Source organism: Haplochromis burtoni, unplaced genomic scaffold (genome assembly GCF_018398535.1).
Source record: "Haplochromis burtoni strain Fernald_Lab_line unplaced genomic scaffold, NCSU_Asbu1 Contig_468, whole genome shotgun sequence".
Lineage (NCBI taxonomy): Eukaryota > Metazoa > Chordata > Actinopteri > Cichliformes > Cichlidae > Haplochromis > Haplochromis burtoni.
In genome coordinates, this window is record NW_024582829.1 from 215,137 (window position 1) to 243,126 (window position 27,990).

The window sequence follows — 27,990 nt, forward strand, 5'->3', positions numbered from 1 at the left end:
TTATAAATTCCATTCAGGAAAGGGTCTTGGCTGTAAGCTGGGAGGTGGCAGGGAGATCTCGGGGAGTCATGCGGTTCAGAAATGGGGGGGGGGGGAGCAGTTTTTGCAATCAGCATTAAATAGAACAGTTTTGTGCCTGTGTGATTGTGAAGTGGGCCATTACTCGTTGATAAGAGCACTTTTTCCTTGTGTCGCTCTGATTGGGCTGAGCATGCTGCTCCCTCGCACATGCTGTCCCAATGCAATCAGGCCCCTCTTTCACTGCACTGCCATTTTCACCGCTGTGATTTCCACCCAATCCCTCCTTCGCCTCCCCCCCACCCCCCCCAAGCCACCTCCCACCCTCCAGCACCACATCTCCCCCTTCAGATTCAATGAGTACCCATTTACAGCAAGGAGAAAAGGTCATGCCAAACTCGTTGTGTCAATTGTAAACCACCCCAATTTGGACTGATTTCAATGAAATAAACGAGTAGTTGCAGCTCTAAAGAAAGCAAAGGTCCATGTGGAAGTAGCCAATTAGGAGAGTTTCTTAGAGAGACTGGTCAGGGTCAAACGCTCAGTGCTTCACTGGTTGAGACTCGTCCACATTCCTTGTTCTTACTATATTAGGGGATGTTGTGTGTCCTCGGAAATTAATCTTTCAAGAAATAATAAAATATAATTTGTATGTAGAGAAATTTTTGCATAAAAAAACAAAACAATTACGCGCAGGGCTGGGATTTTCACAGCAGACGTTTCCTATTTTCATACTTCATATAAGTGAGGATGGACGTTTTACCCCGTCACATTTCTTATTACTACTTATGTTATCTTATTTTACTTATTGCACTGTATGTTGCACTGAGTGGTCTTTATTTCCTGGGCTGTGACAAATTATTTCTTTTATTTTTCAGGTTGTGCATAAAATAAAAAGTGCATGAAATGAAAGAAATACCAATCAGTCTAATTTATCTGTTCAGAACTATATTAAACACATTTTGATGTCTTTTACTTTGAAAGGCTTCTGTGCTTTGTATGTTTTTTTGAATGGTCCGATCTGGCCACCTGGAAGGTTTTTGCAGAATAGAAACACTGCATAGAACAACCTTTCACTTTGTTTTGTAACTTGTGTTACAAGTCCTATAGAAAGTGATCACATTCTCCGTGTGGTTGTCTGAATTGTTCATTTTATCCTGAATCATCATCATCTTCACTGGTTATACTGTTTTTGAACAGACAAAGCTGCCGTAGCCCAAAAGTAAGGTGATTCAGCCAGGGAGACGTGTTCTTTGATTTGATGACAGCAGACCGACTGATTGTGGAGAAACTTGGGTGTTGAACCTGCACTTAAAAAAAAAAAGAAAAATCTTTGCCTGTTCATCATCTGTTTTACTGAATTTGAAATGCATACAAACTTATTTTCACTAAAAGAAAGAGGAATTATACACTATAATCTTACATGTGTTCGGTTTTACAGGGTTGGCCCACGACAGATCAAACTGGGCTGTATGTGGCCACTGAGCTAAAGTGAGTTTTAACCTTTAACTTTGCCCGGCGACAAAGTGCTAAAACGAGTTTAAACACTGTTGTTATGGTGGAAACTACTTTTATATGTAATATGAGTTATACATGAATCCATTAATAGCCCCAATTTTGTCAGACAAAAGCACAAAAACCAACTTACTTTTGATCTTTGGTTCCACAATGATCCAAAAGTGTGAACCCAACTTCTAACCTAAACCCTTTTGTGCATCACCTCAGATGCCACTATTGTTGACCTACTTTAAACCTCTCATACAATATGCTTGAGTACCTATACACAGACTGTATATACCCAAACTGCCACCCACAGTCAGATGTAAAGCAGTGCAGCAGCAGAACGAGTTTGTAAGTATGTTGACAGATGAGAAATTGTTTTTGTCTGGTCCATATCACGCAAAACATTTTCGAAGTCAGCCGTGCAATGCTGAAAATGAAAACACGCAACTGTTACACACTCAGATCTCCATCTTTCCCAACATCTGCTCATATCAGGTTTTCCACAGACGGTCAATTGAAGTGAGATGTGATTGTCTTTCATGTTAAAATGCTCATGTCTTTTTTCTCACCTTTGGCGTCTCCCAGTGAACTCGAGACAAGAACATAAATCAGTTTTTCGACTTTTTCCTACTGTGTTCAAAGCCCTTTCTGCTACGAAGGATTCTGTGTCTGTTTTAGTTGAAATGTCTGATCCGCAGAATGCAATGTTTGAGCTGCGTGATCTGATAAGGAGCATTCAAGTCCACCAGGTGGAACAGGACACATCTCGTTGAAGGCACGCTAACTCCTTTATGCCTCTGCGATGGTGCGATACAGATGCAGGCTCATGCTGGTGCAGGTCAGACAGAGCTCCCACCAAAACAGCTGTGGGCAGAAAATATCCGTGTGTGTGTGTGTGTGTGTGTGTGTGTGTGTGTGCGTGTGTGTGTGTGTGTGTGTGTGTGTGTGTGTGGTGGCTGGAGTGAAAGGATTTGTCGAGTGTTGGATTGCGTGAGTGACAGGTTTGAGTTGGTGAATGAGTGAGAGTAAGAAAAAAAAACAAAAATAAAAAACAATCCACAAAAAAAAAAAAGCAACAAACTGTGTTTTCTCTAAAGTAGCTCAAGCTGTTTGTTGATGAGATTCCAGCCCTTCTGATCCTTGTGGGATTTCTACATTTCCACCTAAAGAGAACATATAATGTCCTCGTGTCACTGATTTACATACCAACTTAGAGCAGCTGGGTCTTTCTGTTGCAGTATGTGCAAAAAAACCCAACACTCATTGAGCCACTTATATAATAATAATGAATTTAGAACTGAACTAACGTAGAACTTATAAAATAAACAAACAAACCAAAAAAATCCGTTCTTGATGCTTCCCAAGTTTCAAAAATTAACAATTTGCATTTTCCTCTTTGTTTTTTTTGGCAGACAACCAGTCATCTCATGAATCATCCAACTGTTACAGAGCAGTCTGCTGATTATTATTCTTTCCCCATATTGTACTCATGCGGTTGATGGCTGGATAGGGTGATAATAACTGGATATAGTTTGTTTTATATTATAGGCTGTTTTTACGGTCATACAATGGTAGTAATAAAATTATTTAATCAGTTTATTTCTCCTAAGGACGAGCGGTGAAAGTTGATTCTCATATTTCCACCCAGAGAAAAAATCAAACACACAACAAAAAGGATATTAAAACCATTACAGACGTTGGATTTCTTACAGACTGAATCGCTTTTATTTAAGCAAACGTGACAGAAAAAGGATTCCTAATAATTCAAATGGAAGCACAAAACTGAATAACTGAGGCTGCAGAACAAGAGAGACTCTGGATGTCTGTGGTGCTGCATATCAACTGGTTTTAGCTGTTTGCTCTGCTGTAAACTGGTTACCAACAAAATCATCCAATGTGGGTCCAGCGGTTTGGAGAGACTGTGGTGCACGTTCTTTAGTTCTGTTCTGCATGAAAATAAGAAGAGAAGATGATGCATTAAAAAAAAGAAAAAGGAAAATAATACAGAGTTTCAAGACCTCCATACAGGGTGAGATACTTAACAGTGCAGTAACAATGATTTTAAAAAATCCTCTAAAAAGAATGATTTTATTTCTTATGATCTCTAATTAATAATAATAAAATAAACGACCACATTTAAAGGTTCTCAAACTGTAAACTAACAGGAACTTTCACTGAGCACAAACTATGAGATTGAAGTGTTTTTGGCCTTCTGCTCAGATGGCACAAAGCTCAAGAAGTAATTACTTGTGGCAGAATAAATATTCACACAGGATAATATAATATAATAATATTGTAAAAATTAGAAAATAAAGAGATTGATTGAGTCTTAATAGCAGTAAAATTCACCCACTTGCACCTTTTATGTAGGGATTACATCTTTCCCATCTTTCTTTCTAAGAACATTAGTAAATAGTATATAGTTTATATTACTGGATCTCCATTTAGTTTATTATTATTGCTACTGCACCTCAGTGTTGCATGTTGCACCTTGCTGATTTGAAGGTCTTTATATTCACGGCTACATCCACCCTGGAGGAGATCAGATTACTTTTCTTAAATCCACTGTAAACATGTTTGTAAAGCCTGCAGCCACAGGATCTGTGGTCTGAATTTACCTTTAAGTTCTTCCTTAAGGCCTTAAAAAATATTAAACAATTAATTTTTTTAATAGAGCATCTTTCCATCCACTTGCTTTTCACTTTCTTGTAGCTTGTGTAAATTCTACCATGCTATTATAATTTGCCTCGTAATTACACCTGTTTTATTTTTAGGAGCAAGAGGAGCTTCAGCAGGCCTTTCTGAAGGAGCAGAAATACAACCTGCTGTCAAACAAGTTGTGAACTACATGCAATATTTAAACACTTTGAAATATTTTTGAACCACTTGCATATCATTCAAAGAAATCATGAAGTAAAACTTAAACATGCGGATTTTTTCAATCAAGCGCTCATTTGAAAATATCTATAACAATCTCACTGCGCCAGACTTTTGCTCCTCTCAAAAGTTGCATTCAAACCGCAAAAGCTTATTTCCAAAGGGGAGGCGCGACCAACACCGAGGAGAAAGTAGGAGTTATGAAACGCCCTCTGGAAACAGCTCGGGGCAGACTGACTGACACAAGCACAGGAACCCTGGAGGAGAAGGAAAGGATAGCGGTTAGATTTTTTTATTTTTTATTTCCTTCGCTTTGAAAGTGGGACGACTTTTCCAGGCTGGACGCAGACATGCGCTGGAAAAGTGAGGTAAAAGTAGAGTGTCGCATCGCTAAGGAGAAGGAAAACGGATCTCTGGTGTCCAACGACGAGGTGAGTGAAGGGCGGGCGTGTAGCTTGTACACTCGCGATCAGCAGGTTGAGCCGTGAGTCAGTATCAGAGATTAAATATTAGTCGAAATTGCTTTGCCAATTAAATGAGAGTGGGCTTCGGTCTGTCATTAAAGCCGGCCTTCACACGCTGCGGCTCAGTATTTTTACAATTTGAAGAAATGTCAAAGAAAATGAGCCCTCCCTGAATTCTGCAATTAAAACTCAAGTAGTTAATGAGACCTCTTCACCTTTTGGTTGCCCGGGGTAGACGTTTGTGGCGAACTTAGCCTTTTTAATTGCTGTTATTAAATAAATCAATCCCCTTTTCCTTCAGACCTCGCGCTGCTTTTCTGATTGACGCGTGAAATTGGCGTGTTGGTTGGTTTAACCGCAGCTCGCGCACGCGCGCGCCCGCGAGCAGCGGCTGAATCACAAATTCAGAGCTCAAGAACATAATGGACACGGGATGAGTATTAGTTCAAGTGTTGTCTGTTTTTGTAAGTAATGACTATCCTTCTCTTCTTTAAATGTCATTTTGGTTTAATCGCCGGCGTTGTCATGGTGAAAAGTGAAAGGCATGATATTTATGGGAAGGAGCAGGGGGCATTTAAGGCAGCTGCGACAGTCTGACAAACCAGCATCCTCTTCTCGCCGTAGCTTCTCGTCATGTGTGAAGATTGCAAAGGAGACGAAGAGCTGCTGGGCAAATGCACTGAAGACAGGAGAGACATAATGGTAGGCGGGAAGGAAACGGTGCAGCCACAATTTGGTTTATTCTCAAAAACGAGCACGTTGTTTTTAATTTTTAAAGTTGTTTTATTTATTATATTTTGGTTTTTTGTGTCTGTGGACAGACAAAATGACAACTTTTAGTGAAAGATGACATGTATTTCTCATGGATTTGTCACTAATTGGCATCTAAAAGGAATAAAAACGCAAGACACTTTATTCTTTATTCAGACTTTTCTATCTTTTTGACTTTTTCTTTTTGGATTTGGACTTTAAAGCTTTTTGTTCTCGCGTTGGTCAAACTGTGACCCTTATGGCTTTACCTATTTTATTCTGTCGTGTGATTTCGCTATTTTGAGATTCTTAACTTTGCTTTCAGTGTTTTTTTTTTAATGTTTTTTCCTTTTACTTTAATTACTAACTCAGCAGGTGGCCAGGAGACAAGGATAGGCGTGACTGGACCGAGATTTAACAGTTAAAACAAATAAATACAGAAATTCGGGAAAAATGGTAAATTTTTAAGAGACAGTTTCTTGTGGGGTTTTTTCAGACTATCAATCACGTTGTTTATTGGTGGTGACAGTGCGTACCAGCTCATGCTGTACTGCAGGTTAGGAGTGGATGCGTTCCTGTGCGTAATTTTCTAACCGCAGGTCTGATCTCCTCAGGGCGCACCGGTGGAAGTTTTGGATGAAGAAGCGTCGTCCCTGCAGGCGATGTCCTCTGCGCCTCTGTTGGGCAGAACTGTGTGTGCGAGCTGCAACGAGGAAATAGTTGATAAATATTTATTAAAGGTAAATCCTGTCATTTTGTATTTTTATTTTATTTATTTATTTTGCATGCATTGTTTTTCCTGCCTATTTAACACTAGAATACGTTTTTTCTCCCCTCTGCTGTTTGGCTCTAAACTGCTTTTCTTTCCCCTCCCCTTTCTTCTTTTATTCACCGAGTGACTTTTGCCAAATCATCATATTTTTGCTTTAGGTTAACGACTTGTGCTGGCATGTGCGCTGTCTCTCCTGCAGCGTGTGCCAGACTTCACTTGGCAGCCACACAAGTTGCTACATCAAAGAAAAAGAGGTTTTCTGCAAACTGGATTACTTTCGGTGAGTATATCGCCCTGCTAAAGATGCTTATCAGCGCAGATTCAACGATAACATAAGTTTGGGTCTGTTTTCGTTAAAGGAAATACCCATGAAATCCGATCTGTTAAAAAAAAATACTACAAGTAATGCATTTGAGAAATTAGATATATCGAACACTGAGTCCTGTTTCATTAAGCTTTTATTACTGTGCTTTCATTGTAACAATAATAATAATATACACTGTAGTCGGACCTGAGATTTGTTTCCGATTTTATTCAAATATCATGTATATAAAATTAATAAATGACCATTAAATGCATTATTATTTCTTACATTAATTTCTGTGAGTCGACGAACTTCATAGTGACATAAATAAAAATTAATAAAACGACTTAGAGGATTTTTTTCCCGTATGTTTGGATAATTGGAACAAATTGTGTGCCAGGTCCAGGGCAAAGGTCCATCTTATATTTCATGTACCGGGGCCTAAATCGACGTCAGGTGGGTTTTTTCACCGTTCCTGTTGTTGTTTAGACTGTGAGATCATTATTTTGTGCAACTACACGCATAAATAGCAGGAATCATTATAGGAATTTAAACTGTTATTATCCTTTAAATACCATCAGGCTGTCTCCTTTGACCTTCACCTGCAGGAGATACGGCACTTGGTGCGCGTGCTGCGGGCGGAACATCCACTCCACAGACTGGGTCCGCCGGGCGAAGGGCAACGTCTATCATCTGGCCTGCTTCGCCTGTTTCTCCTGCAAGAGGCAGCTGTCCACCGGGGAGGAGTTCGCCCTGGTGGAGGGAAAAGTGCTTTGCAGGGTTCACTACGACTGCATGTTGGACAACCTCAAGCGGGCGGTGGAAAAGGGTGAGGCCGAAGTCTCACCCCACCAAAATGACCGCGAATAATTTGCTCTCTCTGTTTTTGAAATATCGGTTTGAAATTTATGAATCATCAATGAAGCCACCGGAAACGGCATCATGTCTCATTTTAACATATTAATATATTTCGCTGCAGGAAACAGCGTTAACATGGAAGGAGCTGTGCCCACCGAACAGGAGATCAACCAGCCCAAACCCTCCAAGAGAGCTCGGACCAGCTTCACTGCTGACCAGCTGCAGGTTCAACTCCTCCTCTTCTTCATTCATCACATAAGAAAAAACAAAGACAAAATAAGTAGATTGTGTTTAGGTAAAAAAATGAATTAATGTATAAAAAAGAAAACAAACAAACGCTGAATTTCTGGCCCTTAAATGATTTTTTTGGAATTCTTTCAAAAATTCTTTTTCCTTTTTTTTTTTTTTTTTACATAGTATACATATACTTTTTAAATTGTGGAAATTCACTTCTATGTGTCAAAAAATAAAAATATCAAAGGATTCAAGAGGAAAAAATGTCCTGATATTATTTTCACAGGTGGATAAGATGCGTCATTGTGTCTGACCGTCAGAGATGACATGATACAAGATATTTAATACATTTAGTCTGAATGACACAGAGGACAGAATTACTAGAGAAGAAAAAAAAAATAAGAAATCTGTTTTTTAAATTGGACCGTGTGCAGTTTGTCTTCTCTTCGCAATAATATTTATAATGCACATTATTTCAGCAATTCCCATTCTAGTTTTGTTATTGAATTAAAATGTAATAAATGGTTTAGATTTATGCAGAATATCCCAAAATGCTTATACGTTCCATGATTTTATTAGAATTATCTGTCTGTGTGAATTAAACCCTCTCTGGCAGACTTTAAAAGGCAGCTCTCAGATCTCCTCACAGTTACTCGTGTTCAGATGAATCATGGATTTCCCTCCCACGGGACCACATAGTAAACCTTTGTGTTATTTTGTGCACATGCAGGTGATGCAGGCTCAGTTTGCTCAGGACAACAACCCAGACGCCCAAACACTGCAGAAACTAGCAGAGCAGACAGGCCTCAGTCGAAGAGTCATTCAGGTCAGTAAAGATCGGTGCATGAAGACAAAACGGATGATGGATATATCATCTGTTATGACATTTGTTCTTATTGGATTTCAATATATATCATGTGGTGTATATAATGTATATTGTGTGTAATTACTGCACTATCCGGACGACGTATGTTCCCAAACAAACTCCTAAATAACCAAACAGTTCAACCTGTAAAGACAAAAATGCTTTCTGAAGCTTTAACTGAAGCCTGAGATACTTTAAGCAGATTTGTAATGCAGCTTCTAGAGTTTAACCCTTTTAGATAAGACACCTTTATCTGTTCTGACTGTTGCTGACTGTCCAAAAACTACAAGACAGTGACAGCGGCTTTACTCACAGGACAAAAGATGACTCCTTGACTGTAACTCTGTAAAAAATCATATCTGTTTTGGCTGATGAAACATGAGCTAAAACAGTGACGCGCTTCTATCTTGGACTTTCAAATGCAGTCCTGCTAAAGGCGCTTGTCCCGTTAACTCAGGTCTGGTTCCAGAACTGTCGAGCACGCCACAAGAAGCACGTGAGCCCCAACCACACCTCCAGCACCCCCATGACCTCACTGCAGCCCAGCCACCTGTCCCAGCCCACCCCGACCCCCGAGGAGCTGCAGTACACCGCCTACGGAGGTCCAGAGGGGTCGATGCTCTCAGCACTCCACTCCTTCATAGACAGTGAGCACGAGACTTTTCATACATTTCCATGACTGTAATTAAATTAAATAGAATTTTTCATTCTCTTATTTCTAAACGATATATATTTATTTTATTTTAATTGCCCCCATTGAACATTTGCATTTAGGATAAATGGACAAATATCTTAAATTCCAAACACAATTATTCTGAAATAAAGATGATTTTAAATCCAGGAACTTTAAATATTACAACCAGCATTTTATTCCATCTCCTGCTTTACTTTGACCCAGAAAACTAGACAATCAGTAGAAACGACTAGAATAAATCCAGACGAAGAAAGAAAAACGTTATCCTGCTTAAGATTTTGTCTCAGTAAAATAACATCAAAGTTAGAGGAGTGGTAGATGACGTCACTAGACTATAGGATGACAAATGAAATGACGCAGGTAATAAAAAATGATCTGGCAGCCACGCCGCACACGATGAGATTGGGAAGTTTTGTCGTCAGATAGCAGATAATCAACCTTATGTTTTTTGTTGTTGTTGCCTTTGGTGTAGCATTTCACCCTCCCTGTTTGATAGTAGGAGGAGACACAAACCCAGCCAGGGAGGGAGGGGTGTGTGTGTAGGAGGGGGGGTTAGGGTCCCAGATCTGGATAAGTGGGAGCGTTGCATCCAGAAGGGCATTTGGCATAAAATCTGTGACAAAGCAAACGTGCGGCTCCGTCCGCTGTGATGAGAAAATCAGGGAGCAGCTGTTCGAAACCTTGTGGAGATGTAATATTTGACCCTGTCAGGAGCGCAACGAGGAAACATCCAATCAAATCACAATGCAAATACATAACTGTGCTGTCGTCTGTTACATATTTGAATACAATTTGTGGAAAACTGACCTGGATCAATATTCTCACTCTGCTCTGTGTCTGCAGTACACTCGCCTCCATCCTTGTTTCAACCGCTGCTGCCAGCCCACGCCATGACCTCGCTGCCTGTGTCTAACGCCTGAGCTGCCCTCTCTCCCTTACACTCACACACAGCTGACCAATGTTTTTCCATTATTAGCAGCAGTATCTGATACGTGTGGTAAATATAATTTAAAGTTTTTGTGAACCATAAAATCTGCTGTAATATTGTTTGTTAAGCAAATTCTGGATCATTATAATTTACAGCCCTAAATGTACTGATGTATCATGGCAACGCTTCGGTGCACGTCACACACGACGTCATATATTTATATTTGTTTGTTGTCTGTTTGTTGGTGACAAAGTCTGATTGTGCTACTCTTAGTGAAAGCCACCAGCCCCACAAAAGTCGACTCCACATGAAGATGAACTGAATAGCAGTGTTGCAATTTAATTTATTGTATGTGTCGTCTCTTTTGAGAATAAATGTCTAATTTCACAAACCCGGGAGGAGTCATTGAAAAGCTTTGACACACGAGAGCTGAGGCCGTGCTGCGTTCACGGCTCGGCATGTTTACAAATTAGGAAATAGAAAAAACGATTCATTGATGAAAGCAAACATTATTAAAACACAACAATATCAAACTTACACACAGGCAACATATGTGTTGATTAGACACAAACACCTGAAACTTTTAATTGCAGACATACAGATAAAACTGAAGTGTTTCTGTTTACGACAGGTTCGAGCATCTTCAGAGTGACTTTTAAGAGCTTGTGGTTAGAAAACTGTCTCGCGTTATACCGAGAGCGACGTTTAACTTGTGTCTACTTGCTGACTGTGGTTGACCAAAAGAATCCAATTTCCAGACACAGGAGGGAGGAGAAGGCATATAAAAACACTTTTACTTCACTTATCAGATCTTACGAAGTCACACTACCTGGAGTGAAACTGAACCTGAGTTACATACACAAAAAGATATCGAACTCCGATGGGAGTATGGTAGTTATTTTGTGTGGAGAAAAGAAAGAAGAAGAAAAAGACCAAAGAAAACAACCTGCTGCATGCGTAATACGCCCCACTGTGCTCTACATGCATCATTTCTCTTCTTTCTTTCAGATACACAAGGAGTTGTTTTTCTTTTTTCCTTTTTTTTTTTAATGTTACATGTCCCAGCGTGCTCAGCTCAAACAGGGGCGGGAGGTGTGTGAGGCAGCCTGGCAGTGTTGTCACTCAGAGGCACCATGAGGGCAGGTTCTCAGCTTTGACAAGCACGCCGCAGAGACACAAACATGAGTCACGTCTGAAAGATCTAAAGAACATCTTTTTAAGCGGTGCGTGAATCTACTCTGAAAAAAGCACAACCTAGTAAAAGGTTGATGGCAGTAAAACACAAGTGTGAGGGAGGTGGTGCACACCCTGGGCAGGTTGCCAGTCCATCACAGGGCTGACACACAGAGCCGCTCTCGCCAACGTCGATGCCTGAGGGAAATTTGAAACCACAAACTGATCTCCCAAAATCCTCTAAATCTTTTTCTTCCCAGACAGGAATCGGCTTCATCTGTGGCTCACCAACCTAATAAATCCATCCAACGGCAGCTTTGACACGAGCGACTCACTAGTGTTACAAACAACCATGCAAGAACAGGACACATAGTAGCAAAAACACTTAACACTGTTACTCCAATAACAAACTTTGTTATTGTTTAAGGTTATTAACACAAGACTCAAATATTCTTAGTGTGAACTTAAAAGACTTATTAAAACCAATCCAGCATCTTTAAAGCAGCTCCTCTACTGTTGGTTTGGTTCTGCCCCACAGACGTGTTACATGCACACGTTTGCCACATAATGGGACCTAATTATGTTTCTTAAACTTATCAAAGATAAAAATGGTCAGTAGAGAAGCAGGGGTTGTGTGAGGCATCATTACCGACAACAGCCATCATATATTAAAAAATACATATCGATACTGTTTCAATAATACACATATGATTATGTCACAAATAATCCAGCAATGAGTTAAAACTCGGACATTAAGCCTTGTGGATTTGCTGTTCATCAGGTCACATGGTTGTATTTTCACTATCAATTAATTTATATTTCCATTTGCACAGTTGTGGGTACAGGCTCTCTTTCCACCTCCTGGACTGGTGGTTAGTGTCATAAAAATAGGAACAAAACACACAAAAACAACAATATTAAAGACGACTTAAACTGACAGCATTATTTGCTTTTCAATGGTCTGTACAGAGATGATGATTTTTATCTTTATTTGGATTAGTCTGACCACCATAACCATGCAGTGAAAACACGATACCATGACAGCCCTAACTGTAGGCGTGGTTACAGGAAGCGTCCAAGGGCACTCGGATTATTTTGGAAATCCACAATCACTTAAGGCCGTCGGTGACGTCTATTCAAAGTGACCGCCGTCATCGTCCTGTGATGGAAGCCTTTAAATCCAGTAAGAATGGACTCTAACATTAATGAGGTAACTTTCAAAGATGATCACTTTAACACTTTTATACCTGTCACTGGTTTCAGTGCATTGTCACTGATACACAAGCCCTCATCAAAACACATGCACAATCCGGAGGTTCTGCATTTTCTGCTGCACACAAACACATAATGTCATTCTGCTTCCCCCACAGCTAATAAACCAGACCTGTTAGACATCTCTTGCTGTTAAATATCCCTTTAAGAATGTTGATAAAGATGTCCAAAGCACGTATACTTCAATATTCAGAAACTCAAAGCAAAACACACTTGAGACTGAAGTAATCTGAACTGCTGTGCCATCATGTACTTGGCAATTAAACATAAAAACAGTGAGCAATGAGTGGTGAATATTTTTCTCAATGTGAGCAACTCAGGTACAGTGTACAGGTCATCTGGTAACGACTGGCACCACCAAGTGGTGAAAATTGGCAACTACATGAACCCAAAGCTGAGACGCACTCAAAACAAATCTGTTGCATTGTTGTGTATGTGGCAGTAAAATGTACACAAATACACACATTTCCTTTACATAGACACATATAAAAATATTCATAGCTATCACTGAGTCCATAAATTACTATGTGTGGGTGAATCTAATTATTCATGTTGCTTAGCTACAAGTTGTCTCTTATAGTGTACAGCTTCAACTTGTGTACACTTCCATTAAATATGGCAAAGTGTTTATTCCCATATGCCACGTGGGCTTGTACCATGCTTTGGTGTTAACCTTTATTCTTTCTCCTTCCTGCTACTTCCTTCTGTTCTTCTTGTGGAGGATCTTCCTCAGTGTTTTGCTCATGCGGTAGGGCCGGGCTGGAGCGCCGTCGTTCACCTCCAGGTCCCACACTACGAGGCAGCAGCAGCATGTTAAAAACCAATGGCGAGAGAATCATGCAGCACATCAAAATTTAACCTGTGATCACCTCGATTGTAAAAAATGAACGCCTCTGGAAATGCACGGGTCAGTAGTTCAACCATTTATGTTTATTCGAAAACAAAGATTCACATTTTCATTGGATTCATTGATAAAAAAATTCTCCTATACAAAAAGAACACTGAATAACCTCCAGACAGATGTGTGTATTATACTTAGTATTAAAACAGCACAACATCTGAACCATCCAATAAAAAAATTTACCAAAAATGGCTTTGACATCCTTTTATAAACTGTATCGCAAAGGTTCCTGGTGTTAGGTCTAAAACAGAATAAGAGGAACATTTTTTTATTTTTGTTTTTTCACATCTAGGCACATAAACTAGTGGCTGCATTCAAAAGTTTCCTGAAAACGCTCAGGCTCGGTTCACATCTTTTTTTCTTTAAGCATAAACCATTAAATGTCTTTTGAAGTCTTGACCTCCAACAAAGCCTCTGTCTGGTTTACAGTACATCTATGAGCATAATGAAAACTTTAATGTGACGCTGATTTAACATGAGAGAAACCTGTTTTGCTAAGTGCAGAGTTCACACCATTTTTGGATCTGTGTGCTTGTGTTAGTATAAATATAGTGATTATAAAACCAATGGTAAACACCAACAGCCAGCAAAGTAATCATGCTACACAGAAGAAAGAAATCACATGGTTCGTTTCCTGTATGTGAAAGTGCATACAAAACATGATTTTACATTAGAAGACCAAAGTGCGACAAGAGGGTGCCCCATAAGTCCACCACTTTTTCCGTGGTGATGCCTTATGTCAAAGTGGCATCTGTACATTGTTTACGGTCCTCGTGTTTGTTTGGGTTAAAAAAAAAGAAAGAAAAGCTTGTCTCGTTTTTAGTTTTCAGCCTGTGCATCCATCCTGCGAGTTGACGTGTACCCTCTCGGTAAGGCAGAGGTCAGCAGAGAATACAGACGAGAAAATGACAAAGAAACACAAAAGTGTAGCAGAAAAAAGGCAAGTATCTGAGTTGGCTCGAGAGAGGAAGTGAACAGTTATCTTAGTCCCCTATGCCTTTTCTGCGAGGACCCGAAGTAACAGCATGTCCTTTCATGCACAGGTCATCCCTGACAGGCTGGGCGGGGTGCATCCAGTTTCAATGTTTAGCCCTACAGTACTTGCTCTCGAGCGTCCAGACCCCCACGCACACGGCAGATATGGAGAAGCGAGTCAGAGAGCCAAGAGTTTAGTAAAATGCATCACTCAGGAAGCAGCGCAAGTTTTGGCACCCTCCTCTCCTTTGCGCAGGATCTTGTGCAGGCCAGGAGACATGTAGTAGGGCCTGGAGGAAGAACCGTCATTCCTCTCCAGGTCTTCACCTGAGGCCAGGTCCCCGCAAAGGAACAGGAGGAGCAGGACGAGCAAACAGCACACAGAGCGGCAGCCACAAAGAGAAAGGAAAGCAGAGACTCAGCAGAGATGATAAACAAGAAGATATGCAAGACAGCGATTATTTCAAGTTATTAAAAGGAAGAAAGAGTTACACAAAGCTGCTGACATTCGATTTTTAACCACAGCAGAAGTGCTTCTGCACCGTAACTAAACATGAAACAGCATACTCACAAAAGCACAGGAACAATGTGTCCACACACATAGCATAGACGTTAAAAAAGCCATGTGCGATCATGTAGGATCCAAATATCACCGTCTGAAAGAGTTAACAGGTGAAAGTCTTACACTTTTAACTGTAGTCTTGTGTTCCAGCTTTATTGTGCACACTGCATTGCAACAAACGGCAAAAACATTATGAAGAATATAAATCGCTGAGTCATAAATCCTAGAGCAAATTAATTAGCTTGTGCAGCACTGTAAAAACTGCAACTGTGCAGCTGTGAAGCTTTCCAGAACAACTCTGAATAAATATGTAATTACCAAGAGTTAAATATTTATTATTGAATATTTGCCAAAATAATGGTTCGACTATATTTAAACAAAACACAAGTAGAGGAGCGCTGCTTAGAAGCACTGGTTGAGTCTGAACATAAGAAGTGATTTTTCCACCGTACCAAGGAAACAAAGTACAACAAAGAATATAGATTGCATCATTTTTTTGTGCTCTGTGTAAAAGACCAAGTCAGAATATGAATATATGTTTCGTGACTGTGCCTCTGTAAAGAGAATTTTAAATCAAATAATCACGATGTGACTAAAGTACAGACTTTCAGCTTTAACATTATTTTTATAGTAGTCACTCATTTTCACTTTAAACTAGACAAACTAACAATAATAATAACAACAATAATAATTAATGTGCAATAATAACAGTGTGCAATACACATACACTTATTCTTCTTTTTTATACTAAGTTAATATACTGTGTTGTGTTGTGTTGTGTGTTACGTTGTGATGTGTCATATCGTGTGGTGTTGTGTTATATGTAGTGCCGACGTAGGACAGTTTTTCCAATTTCATTGTACTACTGTACTATGTATGACTGTGCAATGACAATAAAGAGTTATCTTATCTTATCTTATCTAACATAACTTTATATGGTAATAGTAGGGGTGCAACGATACACAAAATTCACGGTTCGATATTTTTTTGATACAAAAAAATGTTCGTGCCTTTTTAATTTGTCATTTATTAAAATTATAAATATATACTTTAACTCAAACATACAGTTTTTAAATTTAATGTTGCTGAAACAACAAAGGGATAAAATAATAAATCTATCTGATGGAGGAATCCCTCATCTTTGGAAAAGAGAGTTTATTACAGAGAAATGGCTCTTTCCAAAATAAAAGCTCTATTATAAGCTTCTTCTGGGCTATATTCTCAGCAGCATATTAAACATCAGGTCCCCATAAGGAGAATCCTGTGCTAACGGCTGTCTAAATGACTCGGGTAAAGTTTGTAGCATGCTTGCTTGTTTTTTTTCTGCTTCCACTTGTCTTTGCACTAGGATGATGTCGGCGTAAACGTGCAGTCATATTCGTTGTGTTCCCACTAGTGCTGTCAGCGTTAATCTGAAATGACGTTAACGCCACAACACGGCAAATCTCCGTTAACGAGCTGCAGTCCAGCGTCAACACGTTAACGAGAAAACTGCGCTAACGCACTAGCTCCCACCCATGTAATTGAGCATTGCGTGGCACATCCGACATACTGTTTTACTTTAGTCCATGACGCGCTTACCTTCAGGCTCATACGTCACATAAAAACCAAAATAGTTCCAAAGGCCAGATCTGAATGAGGGTGGGGGAGGTTCAATGTGCCATGTTGCAACGAGCTTAGCTTCTGTCTTGCTAGCTTGCGCTGTGCTCAGTGGATGTGCGCTTGACAGTGCAGCCTAGGCGGACTAGTCGAGCGCAGATCCACTGAGCGCTCAACACAGACAGCATCGTCAGAAGGAAAGTTGATAAAATAAATTAAAAATTTTGTATTGTTCATACATATGCGTACCGAACATAAAAGCACTGTATCAAACGGTTCAATATCGATATGAGTATCGTTGCACCCCTAGTTAATAACATTGTTGCTGTTTTTTCAACCATGGAAATAATTCTGCCACCAGTGAACTCTGATAGATTTATTTGTATATGATCCAGGGTTACTGAGGCCATTAAACTGCCTGCTAGTAAGTAGTTCAATTACTTGTGAGCCTCTGAAAATTGGGTACTATGTACCTAAATAAGTCCTAAAGATAAAACAAACAACAAACACATTTTTGTTAAACCCCATGAATAAAGGTAAAACTTTACATTTCAATCACATATTGATTGTTTGATTTTTTGACAGAAAAAGTCTGTCATTGTCCAAATACTAACTATATTCATCACAGTATAATCATATTCTCATTGTAGATTTTTAATTCCTTACCAATAGAGGGACCCAAATGTAATTTAGTGATGGCACCTCCTCTTGAAAAAACGGTATTTTACGCGAGAAGAAGAAAAATGCAAGAATGCCTGAAAAAAAAAAAAATCTGATTTAGTAACAAGCAAATATATATTTTCTTACATCATTTGAAATAAACAAAAATTGTCAAATCCTCATCGGTTCTAAAGGAGATTAAACACCGAGTGGGTGGAACTTGAAACAAGGGTCTCATGATATACTGAAGGTTTACAATAAAGGACCTGCAGATATAAAAAGCTGCTGAAACAAAACAAGTGGTTAGGCCACGCAATAAGTCCTTCCAAACACTGCAAGTATAAATTAGAGTAACTTCTAGAATCAAGGTTTACGTTTAATATATAAGCTCTTATAAAATGAAGTAAAATCAAGGTCCTCCAAATTCATGTCAGCCACTTACTGGGATGTAAGTGTCAACTTATAATGATGCAAATTAAATAAGTAAATAAAGAGCTTATTGCATGCATCCAAATAAAAGATAAACTCACCAACACTTCCTGAAATAAGCAGTTTTCCCAAGAACAGCAGAAAGTCGGTCACCTTGTCCAGGACGGCCACCCTGCCGGGAGGAAGACAACGTGAGTAAATGGACTGGTTCCTATTATAGTGCCTCTCACCTCCAGCTGAGCACCCTCATTCACCCAACATTTACATTCATACTCCAATGGACACATCAGAGAGCAACTTGTATCTTGCCCAAGGATATTTGGCATGCACACGGGAGCAGCCAGGGATCGAACTACCAACCTTCCAATTAGATGACCTGCTCTACCTCCTGAGTTACAGCCAACCTCAAGTTGAGGTAGAAGAGAAACACAAACAGCAGAGATACAAACTCCCGTGCATTACGTCAACTGAAACTGCCCCATTATTTCACAAACATGATGACAGTAAATATACTTCTTTGTTTTTTTGCCCGTATCTGTTACGTTCTGGCATTTTTTATGGTAAAGAAGAAGCTTTAGCTTTACCACCTCAGCAGCATCTGTACTCTGCTGAGGGTTTTTTAGCCATGTGGCTCTAAAACATTTAACTGGGACTTACCGAACAACATTCCTCATTAAGAGGAAGAAAGCGTCCTTGGAGGAGGTGCAGAAGTTCTTCCCATATATTGCCATCTGTTGGTGAGAAGCAGTGAGTGCTGGGTTGCGGGTAGTTAAGCACCGTAGCTGGACCAATTAACAGCTGCTAACAGATGTCTGCAATAAATGAGTGTTACTAGAAATTACTCACCATAATGAATGCGTTTCTGTTTAGAAACTTGATAAAATGTTCCAGGCACCAGAAGCAGCATTTGAGGCAGCAGAGCAAGAATCGAGCGCAGGCATTTTGAGAAACTGGATAAAAATCAGGAATATAAATAAATATCATCAACAAAAAGTCATTTGAAACAATCAGTAATAAATTAGTAAGAGGCCTCGAAGGGTTTCCAAGCTTGCCTTTCAGTTTGTGATCCAGGTACTCGAGAACAATTCGGATCATCTGCACCACAGAAAGGATTAGCGACCCAAAGGCCAGAGAACCTGTGTGATAACTGTGCCACAAGAATGGAGAATATTAAATGAAATCATTTTCCTCACGTTCTTACTTTCACGTTTCAGCGTCTTAGTGGATTTGCGCTTGTTTTGGGACTGTACTCACCGTATAGCTCTGCTAAAGGAGGAGTAGAGGGGGCAGGCAGGGATGTCTTTTGGCTTCTTCAGGGCCCAGTAGTAGGAAGCGAAGGCCCCGGCCAGGGTGCACTGGCCCAGGGCGATGGTAAAGTTAACCAGCCAGAGGAACACAAAGAGGTTACACAGATGGAAAACTAAGATGTAGCGATGGTACAGACTCTCCCCACCGTAGAAGGCGAACATACACTGTGACCCGGGGCACACCTTGGTAATGTTGGTCTTACTGAAGGTCTGAAATAAAGCAGCAGATTAGATCTTGATGCGCTGTCAGATAGAAATAACAGGATTCTGTTTGTCACCATAATCAAGATACTTAATCGCCACTTTTCTCTTCTTGTCTTTCCTGCCTCTACCTTGAATATAAATTATTTCCACATGAATAGCTTTAAGGGAATCCGTGAATATTCATCTGTTTACATGCTCAAATTACTTGTTGGCTGATGAATAACATCTGTCAGATAAATGTTTGTTGCTGCCAGCCACTAATTGAACTCGATTTACATTGGAACATCTAATGTATTTACATTAAGACATTTTATTAATTAGACATAAAGCAGCTATTACACCTAATTTGACTAATTACACTTTACTGCTGAGAACGAATCTGATCAAGAGATGTTTTTCATGCCAGGTGATGGAGAAATTACACGGTAACTAAACATTTTCAGTAATAAACTGTAAGGAGCATAGGGCTAACCTGTGGATTGCATGTGAGGTTTGCATACATGCATTTATCATCAGCAGGTGTGACCTTGTAGACTGCGTTACCCGATGATGCTAAGAAGCTGAGGGTAAACTAGTTAAAGGAAAAATTCAACACTCAAGAATCAGTGAGTTAAAGAACATGTAGTTGGACTTCCGTGACTGCTTCAATTACTTGTTACAGACTCACGGGCCATTTCATTAGGTACACCTGTTCGACTGATTGTTCACACAAATATCTAATCAGCAAATCACAAAGAAGCAACTAAGTGCTGAAAATCTCTGGGTGAAAATGCTGATGTCAAAGGTCATAGGAGAAAGGAAGGGAAGAGTAACTTAAACAACCACAATCATTCTTATCAAGGTACGCAGATGAGCATCTCTGAACGCACAAGATATCGAAACTTGAAACAGACGGCCAAAACAGACGCTACTCCTGTAAGCTAAAAAACACTGATGCAGCATAAGTTCACCAAAATTGGACAACAGAAGATTAAAAAAATGTTCCCTGGTCTGATGAGTTTCAGCTGGGAAAATTGGATGGTACAGTCAGCATTTTGCATAAACAATATGAATGATGGCATGGACGTTCTTGCCTTAATTCACTGGTTCAGGATGGTGATGGTGGTGTAATCGTGTGGAGGATACTTTCGGCTGTTTAGCAACAACCACTTCCATCATCATGTCAAAAAATAATCTCAAATTAGTTTCCTGAACATGACAATGAGTTCACTATACTCAAACAGCCTCCTCGGTTACCAGATCTATCCAACACAGCACCCGTGGGACGTGGTAGAACGGGACATTTGCATCCTAGACGTGCAGCCGACAAATGCGCAACAACTGTGCAATGCTGTCGGGACAACATGGACCAAAATGAATATTTTCAGCACCTTGTTGATGCCATTAAGAACTAAGGCAGTTATGAAAGTAACAGAGAGTCCAACCTTGTGATAACAAGGTGTACCTAGCAAAGTCACCTGTGAGCATATGCAACAACCAATCCATGCAGAGGTCTGACTTACCTGTGCCTGGTTCTAGAAGACTTTTTCCTCTCCACTGTTGCTGAATGCACGCTCAAAGGGAACTACTAGCTTTCTCTCTAATACTGTAGTCTTTACTTTACTATTTCAAGTGTCCTGAGATAAATTATGCTGTGGCACAACATCAAAAAACCTGAATTTAACCTGTTTAATCTAACAGCTTTACTGATATTACACATTATCCTGTGGATGATTCTAATTAACATGCTGCAATTTGTCTGTAGTAAAAAACAGATTGCTTCAAGGCAGCTCAACTCCTTTAATTCTCTACATGAAACTCTGCTTCAGTTTGTCAGTATTTGGAAGGATACACTGCTGTGACAGCCCAATAAGCGATGCAGATGGCCAGAAGGAAAAAGGTGATGACAGGGTAGAAGAGGGTGGACATGATGTAGCCGATTGCCCTGAAAAACCCCCAAGAAAAACATTAAATTCATGAAAAAGAGCAAAACGCACTGTTTAATTATCAGAAGCAGGATCCATACTCACTTGCTTCCCTCCTTCAGTAATGCAATAGCGATGCGCAGCCTCGACCTCAGAAATATCAGCATTATCACAATGACGGCTTCAGTCACAGAGAGCAAGATCACTGCAAAATAAAGGTCGAGTCAACAGCAGCGTAACAAATATGCTTTTAGATATTCAGAAAGTGCTCGCTCAAAATGAGCACATGAGTCATGGCTAAAAAGAGCTGGTTAGATCACAGCGGCCTTGAATACTAATTTCTGATCAGGTCATCTGTGAGTCCAAGTCAGTTTGTGCCAGATGTAAAGCAGTTCCCTCTGGGTGCTGACAGTGAGTGACCTTGACCTTTGATCATCCAAATCTAATCAGTTCAAACGAGTTCAAACGGACATCTGTGCCAAATTTAAATAAATTCCCACAAGGAGGTCAAGAGACTTCCTTTCCACAAGAACAGGATGTCTGTAAGTACAGAACAACATACCAACCTGACACGACAGCAAAGGTTGGGATTACACGCATAAAAGATTGAAACAGTCCCAGTGCAAGCATCTAAATCAAAAATATTTGCTATAATCACAGTTTTGAAAAGCTCACCAAGACAAACAATGTCACAACTTCTGTTTGGTTTGTGAGGAATTAACAGCAGTAATACATACAACCAGGAAACTGCCGTGCACGTAAAGCAGAAACCAGCGTTACAGTAAGTGCTGCTTTGCTAGTGGATGACAACTTACTGAAGATGAGCCACGTCTGGCTTTGCTGAAGATAAATGCTGAAGTCTGTGTGGAAGCCAAGGTCAGTGATGGTGACATTGGAGCCTGGCTTCCTGCTCAGGTTGCTGTATTCCCAGTAACAGTGCCAAATGCCTGAGAGAGAATGAAAGAGTGAAGATGATCTACTAGCCATGACTGCTCACAGCACATCTGGTGGGAAAGGCTCAGGTAAAAGAACTTCTTTTAACGTCTGTGAAGGTTCTCAGTCATCCAGGTCAACGTAGTCTAAGGAGCTTCGAAAGAAAAGCGTCTGGACCTCTTTAAGTTGCTTGAAAACGTTTCACCTCTCATCCGAGAAGCTTCTTCAGTTCATTCACTTCATTGTTTTTTACACTTGGACTAAATACACAGCAAGCCACATGACTACAAGTGTTTCTGCATCCTCACCGTATCCCACTGCAACGATGACACCAAAGATGACGAGCCACAGTAGCACACCAGCAGTGTAGCGCAGCAGCAAGATGAAGAGCAGACTGACCACCATGGTTATCACCAGACCTCTGCAACACCACAAACAAAACAAAAAACAATATCAAGTCTTTGAAAACGCTCCGTGTCCACACCAGTGTTTTCAGTCGTTTTCAGAGTTGTGCGTCCACTTTGAAACGGCCGAAAACGCCGACGCTCCAGTCCTACGCATTCAATTCAATTTTATTTACATAGCAGTCGCCTCAAGGCGCTTTGCGCATGCGTGAAATGCAAGAAGATTCGGATTTCTGTCTGCCGCTTATTTACTTTCCGGCTCTTTGAAACATCGCGGCAAAATGAGCTGGAGTTGTTGCTGCGAGTAACACAAAAGTACAAAGTTGCAAAAGCGAGTGAGAATTAAAGAATTTGAAGAAAAGCTGGAGCATTTACAAACTGATATTAATCTTTAACAGGGCTGTCAAAACTGAGAGCAAACAAAACAACCGCTGCCCTCTGCTATCGTAGTTTAATGGGTCACATGACTGCATCATATGACGTTTTCGAAAAGGCTCCTGGTTCGCTGTCGCACTGCGACGGGAAAACGGTGTTCTCAAATGTATCCGCTTTGGAGAGCGTTTTCAAAACGCTGCGTTTGCCTTGAACGAAAACGGCGTCTCAGCGTGGACGGGAGGACAAAACGGGGAGAAAAAGATGCGCTTTCAAACGAAAACGTATTAGTGTGGACGAAGCCTGAGTTAAAAGCATCTCAGAGCCTCGATTTCATCTTTGATGTCAAGTGTTGTGACTGCAATGTGTTTGTGACGCTGCTGTTTAGAAACTAATCTCAGGCAGTAGTCCTGAAAACAGTCAAACTGCTGTTACAATCAGTGTCTCCAGGACCAACAAGCTCTGAAGACAGGAATAAAACATCCCTGAGTTGTTTGGGTGTTCTGACCAGCATGAAGCATGTTGGTGCATTATGATTTAGCTTTGCTGCCTCTGGCTCTGGGCAGTTTCAAGAATTCTCTGTCATATCACAGCAAATCCACCGATCCGGTCAAAAATGTCAGGAAGCTGATGTGAGACTGGTGAACAAATGTGCAAAACACGTATGAGAAATAACCTCTGCTACAGGTGACACAACAAATGTCTGAGGCCTGGATGTACGTCATACAAAAGAATATAAGATCTATCAGTTTCTATTTGTTAAAGGATTTATATTACTAAAGTATATCCACCGTTTTTAGTGGATCACAAGTTTGGTTGTTCTAATAACAAACCAAACAACTTCCTCTTTAAACATGACTGCAAATAATAGTTGACACTGGATTGATGGGTTAAAAGATCACAAACAGCAGGAGCATCTTCATCAAAGTAATAATGTGAACACTTTCATAATCTCATCAACGAATCAGAGATTTTTCTCTTCATATGAATTTAATCACTAAAATGAGGAAAGGCCATTCTTACACGAGGATCCAGATCCAGGAGTTTGCATAATCTTCGAAGATCTTCATGCCGACTTCTTTGGCATTCAGCAGACTGGCGATACCTCTGTGGTTCAGTAAAAAGGTGAAATGGAAAAAATAGGAGGAAGAGGAGTTGACAGAAAGCGATTAAACAGCACAGGGACGCACTTTGGTGGATTTAGGCTAATGCCGCTTAGTTCACAAGGATTTCTCAAAAACGTTTTGACAGCTGATTGATCTCTACTGCTTTCATCATGGAACAGAGACAGCTATAGCTCTAAAATGCTTTCGATAATGTCAGTTGTAAGAGCTGCTCAAGTTTCATATCAAAGAGCCACAAAACAAGTAGAGTTACAGAAGCAGTACTGGCAGCTATTACAGCAGGGTGGGAAATAGTATAGAAGTGAATATCATTCAGACGAGCACTTTGTGGTAAAGCAAATAGTAATGGATGTGTTAGATCAGGAGCCACATTTTCATCTCCACAGTAATAACATAAATGCTTCAGATAGTAAACGTCACAGACTCAGTATTATCTTTTTTTTAAGTAATCTCCACTGAAGATGTTCTGGTTTAAAACCCACACAGAGTTTTTGTTGAATATCAGAATTCAAACAGAACAGGAATCAGAAATTTTGCACCGGTAGGTGTGGATGTGAGTTTGTTTCTCGGTGTTAGCATGTCCAGGGCATACCACACCAGTGTAAGCTGGGATAGACCTCAGGTCCCCGTCACTCTAACTCAGATAAGCACAAAAGAAGATGCCTGTTTATTTCACAGGAAAGCTCGCCTTCTGGGTTCATTAAATAGCTCCACTTGTCATTAAACTCTTGGAGAGTATTTAAACTACAAAACTGGCAGCAAAGTCAGAATATGATTACTGAAAAGTTTACTGTAGAAGTGACTCAGGTATATCTTGAAATTGGCGAGACATAGAGGGCAAGATAACATTGCTGTGGGACAAACAGGACGCCAGCATCAATTCTAAATCTTACTGTCTAATTAAGGTCAGTGTTCAGTGTCCACACATACAAGAGTTTGGATCGCTCCCAAAATCTGCGCCAGGAGAGCAAAACTAATGACCACCAGGGGGCAGCACAGCACTCTCCAATTTACTTCACACAGAAGGTAGAGGCCATGACTTGATGTTTTGAGGTATTAACTTGCCCTATTTTGCATCTAATGCCACAAACAAAAATATAGTTATGTATTCTTATGGATAAACAGCACAGGTGAGCAGGTTAGTCTATATAAAGCAACTGGCTAAAGCAGAAGCAAAGTTAAAAAGCTGAAATAAATCATTTTTCAGCCCTTTCTACTTTATGTTGGCGGTTACTTGGCTAAAGAAAAAGCATCAAGTTATATTATTCAAGGTAGATTACTGCAGCCATACAAATCATGTATGATCATGATATCAGCTCACTGGTTTAAATACATGATTTTTGAAGTTTGCTGCCTCAGCCCTTTTACATGCTGATAACATATAGATATATACATACATACAAAGCAGCTAAGCTTGTAGAGACCCATAACATTGGCTCAGGCTGTTGAGTTTGTAGGTAAGCTTTATTTTCATGCAATAAGCATGCAGATGACTTTGAATGTGACTGAGCACATTCATGGGCATCAGTAAAATGCCCACTGGTCCTACCCTGTTATTTCTGTCCAGATCTCTCTGGGTGCAGAGTTGGCATCCCTACAGACAGTATAACAGTTTAAAAACACTTTATTCTAGAGGGGATTTTTAAAAAGTAGTTTCATTGTTTGTTTTGTTTGCCAAATCTTAATCTGTGATTCTCCTACTGCTAAAAATGAACCCGTTAAACAAGTAGGGCAAAGACTGGTGTTGCAGGGGAGCAGATCTTACTTGGCAGCATCTTTGAGATCGTCGACACTTCGCTTGTTATTTTCACCGTCTTTGAAGATGGTCTGATTGGCTACAGTTAAAATCCCATTTCTTCTAATGAAATCAGGGAAGCACCGCTGAAGGACTGAAACACATTTGTAGATATTTTTGTTGTATTTACCCTCTTGGCAGAACAAACAGTAAGTTATTGAGGCAATGTATTTAGAGTTGCTCGGATTCACTTACAAGGTCTGCTTGGCACAATCATAGACGGGCAGTCTTCATCTCGTATGACTTCTCTGACTGACTGAAAGGGAACAGAAGAGATAATGATTCAAAGAGCTGAAAACAAGTGATTTTCCCTGAGCGTTCACTCCTCGCAGCCTTTATTACAAAGACAGAAAAGAACTTCTTCTCTATTAAACTTTGTGATCTTGTTTTGTTTGAATCTGTCGTGCCTGCTTGAGTATTTAAAAAAATCTTGTATGTTTCTCTTTCAAGTCCTGCAATGAAATGTCCAACTGAAAATGCACCATAAATAAATTCAATTTAAAAATACTTATGCAAGTTACAATAATTATCATTAATCTAAAAAATAAAAACGTATCTAAAGTAAACTAAACACACAACTGACAGATTTTACAGACAGATGTAACAGAGTTTGTCATACTTAGTGATGACGTGGAAAGCAGAAACTATGATTCAATTCAGACAGTCTGAGCTGTAAAGTGCTCCCACACAACACCTCACTTTCATGCACCATAACGCCAGCGTCACTGCCACCGAACTGCTGCCAGCTGACGGAACAGGGCTGTGATAAGCATGAGTGGCTGCTAGCTCACCTCCGCCCATCTCGCGAAGCTCACTCCAAATGTGCTCTTCGTTATTAGAAAGACTAAAACTGATGAAATCGTTTCAAAAATGTTCTAGAAAAGAAAGAAAAGGTCCAAAGAGCTCTGAAAAATTTGGAGTAGTTCTGTGTTAAAGTCACGAGTCAAGTGTCAGGCCTAAAAAATATCTAAGAAATAGGAACAAATATCCAACAAAGTCCTGAAAGGAACTGAGAGATGCACCTGACCGTTCCACAGTGTGTCTGTGAAATATAGTGGAGGCTCAGTCATGCTGTGGTGTTGAGGGTCTTGTTCAAATTCTGAACATAGAGAAGTACCATCAGATGGTGATCCTTCATGTAATGCCATCCGAAAAGTGTCAGATTGACGGCGACTTCATTTTCAGCATGACAATATTCCCAAACAGTAGTGCAGTACAAGCATTCCTGGATATAAAAACACAACGGACCACTGTCAGCCATGGATTGGCCTCCTCAGAGCTCGGACCTCAACAGTATTGAAGCCGTGTGGAATCATCTCGACAGAGAACAGAACAAAAGGCAGCAACATCCAAAGAAGAGCTTTGAATGTCCTTCAAGAATCCTGGAGAACTGTTCCTGAAGACTACTCGAAGAAAGCTTGGGATCATGGGCATTTAAGAATAAAGGTGCAGATACCAAATACTGACTTTCAAGCCTGTTAGGCTACGTTCACACTGCAGGCGAAAGCGCATCAAATCCGACTTTTCTGACCCTATGCGACCCATATCCGATCATGTTATGAAAGTGTGAACGGCACAAATCCGATATTTTCAAAGCCAATCTGGGTCACTTTCGTATGTGGTCCTGAATCCGATACATATCCGATGTTTTAGAAAGCGACTGCTGTTTGATGGTCATGTCGCATTAAATTACGTCACTGACACAAGACAGACGCTAATTATCAGCGCCAGAGAAGCGCCCGAGAAGACATTGCGAACGCTTCCTGGCCATCCAGCGTAGATGTCAGTGAAACTGTTGGGAACGTTGGAGAAACGTGAACATTTTGTTTGATCTGTATAATCTGCAGATTCTGACAGAAATCTGCAGCTATCCTTTGCAGCACCGCTCCTCTAAAGCAGCAATAAGGATCATTATTAGGTTATTTACATCATTATGTAAATAACAAAATAACTTAAAGCAAAAATTGGGAAACGTAAAGTCTGAAGTCTTTATATTAAGGCCATCAGTCAAACAATATTGTTTGGTCTGGGTCTAAACAGAGCGCGTTCACACTAGAGCGCGTTTGCTGTCGCATTTTATTTGTCGTGTGAACACGCAGACAAAAAAAA

At 40.2% G+C, this 27,990-nt stretch overlaps 2 protein-coding genes across 7 annotated transcripts in view; one reads left to right on the plus strand and one right to left on the minus strand.

The window, feature by feature from the left end:
- The first annotated feature begins 4,601 nt into the window (after positions 1-4,601).
- LOC102309812 (LIM/homeobox protein Lhx8) lies at positions 4,602-10,654 on the plus strand. 3 transcript variants are annotated; one of them, XM_014341418.2, is made up of 9 exons: positions 4,602-4,829; positions 5,487-5,564; positions 6,227-6,352; positions 6,543-6,664; positions 7,297-7,517; positions 7,668-7,771; positions 8,511-8,606; positions 9,103-9,292; positions 10,183-10,654. In XM_014341418.2, the coding sequence occupies exons 1-9, from the start codon at positions 4,749-4,751 to the stop codon at positions 10,257-10,259; spliced, it is 1,095 nt and encodes a 364-aa protein (XP_014196904.1). In that variant the 5' UTR covers positions 4,602-4,748; the 3' UTR covers positions 10,260-10,654. The 3 variants fall into 3 exon arrangements, with proteins under 3 accessions (XP_014196904.1, XP_014196905.1, XP_014196906.1); XM_014341420.2 differs by having other exon boundaries at positions 4,605-5,326; XM_014341419.2 differs by lacking the exon at positions 5,487-5,564.
- The window catches only part of slc44a5b (solute carrier family 44 member 5b), a 43,489-nt gene continuing 26,080 nt past the window's right edge, over positions 10,582-27,990 (minus strand). For 2 of the 4 annotated variants that reach the window (XM_042213682.1, XM_042213680.1), the window contains 17 exons: positions 26,077-26,137; positions 25,852-25,975; positions 25,636-25,680; positions 23,986-24,069; positions 22,495-22,607; positions 22,069-22,200; positions 21,359-21,458; positions 21,181-21,273; positions 19,822-19,909; positions 19,093-19,355; positions 18,891-18,985; positions 18,685-18,788; positions 18,496-18,569; positions 17,940-18,010; positions 17,416-17,504; positions 15,160-15,244; positions 13,621-14,915 (listed from right to left, as the gene is read on the minus strand). In XM_042213682.1, the coding sequence (XP_042069616.1) occupies positions 14,800-14,915; positions 15,160-15,244; positions 17,416-17,504; positions 17,940-18,010; positions 18,496-18,569; positions 18,685-18,788; positions 18,891-18,985; positions 19,093-19,355; positions 19,822-19,909; positions 21,181-21,273; positions 21,359-21,458; positions 22,069-22,200; positions 22,495-22,607; positions 23,986-24,069; positions 25,636-25,680; positions 25,852-25,975; positions 26,077-26,137 (1,737 nt within the window). In that variant the 3' untranslated portion in view covers positions 13,621-14,799. Of the gene's footprint in view, positions 13,505-13,620; positions 14,916-15,159; positions 15,245-17,415; positions 17,505-17,939; positions 18,011-18,495; positions 18,570-18,684; positions 18,789-18,890; positions 18,986-19,092; positions 19,356-19,821; positions 19,910-21,180; positions 21,274-21,358; positions 21,459-22,068; positions 22,201-22,494; positions 22,608-23,985; positions 24,070-25,635; positions 25,681-25,851; positions 25,976-26,076; positions 26,138-27,990 lie in introns of those variants that run through there. The other 2 variants (XM_042213681.1, XM_005946503.3) reach the window with 2 other exon arrangements.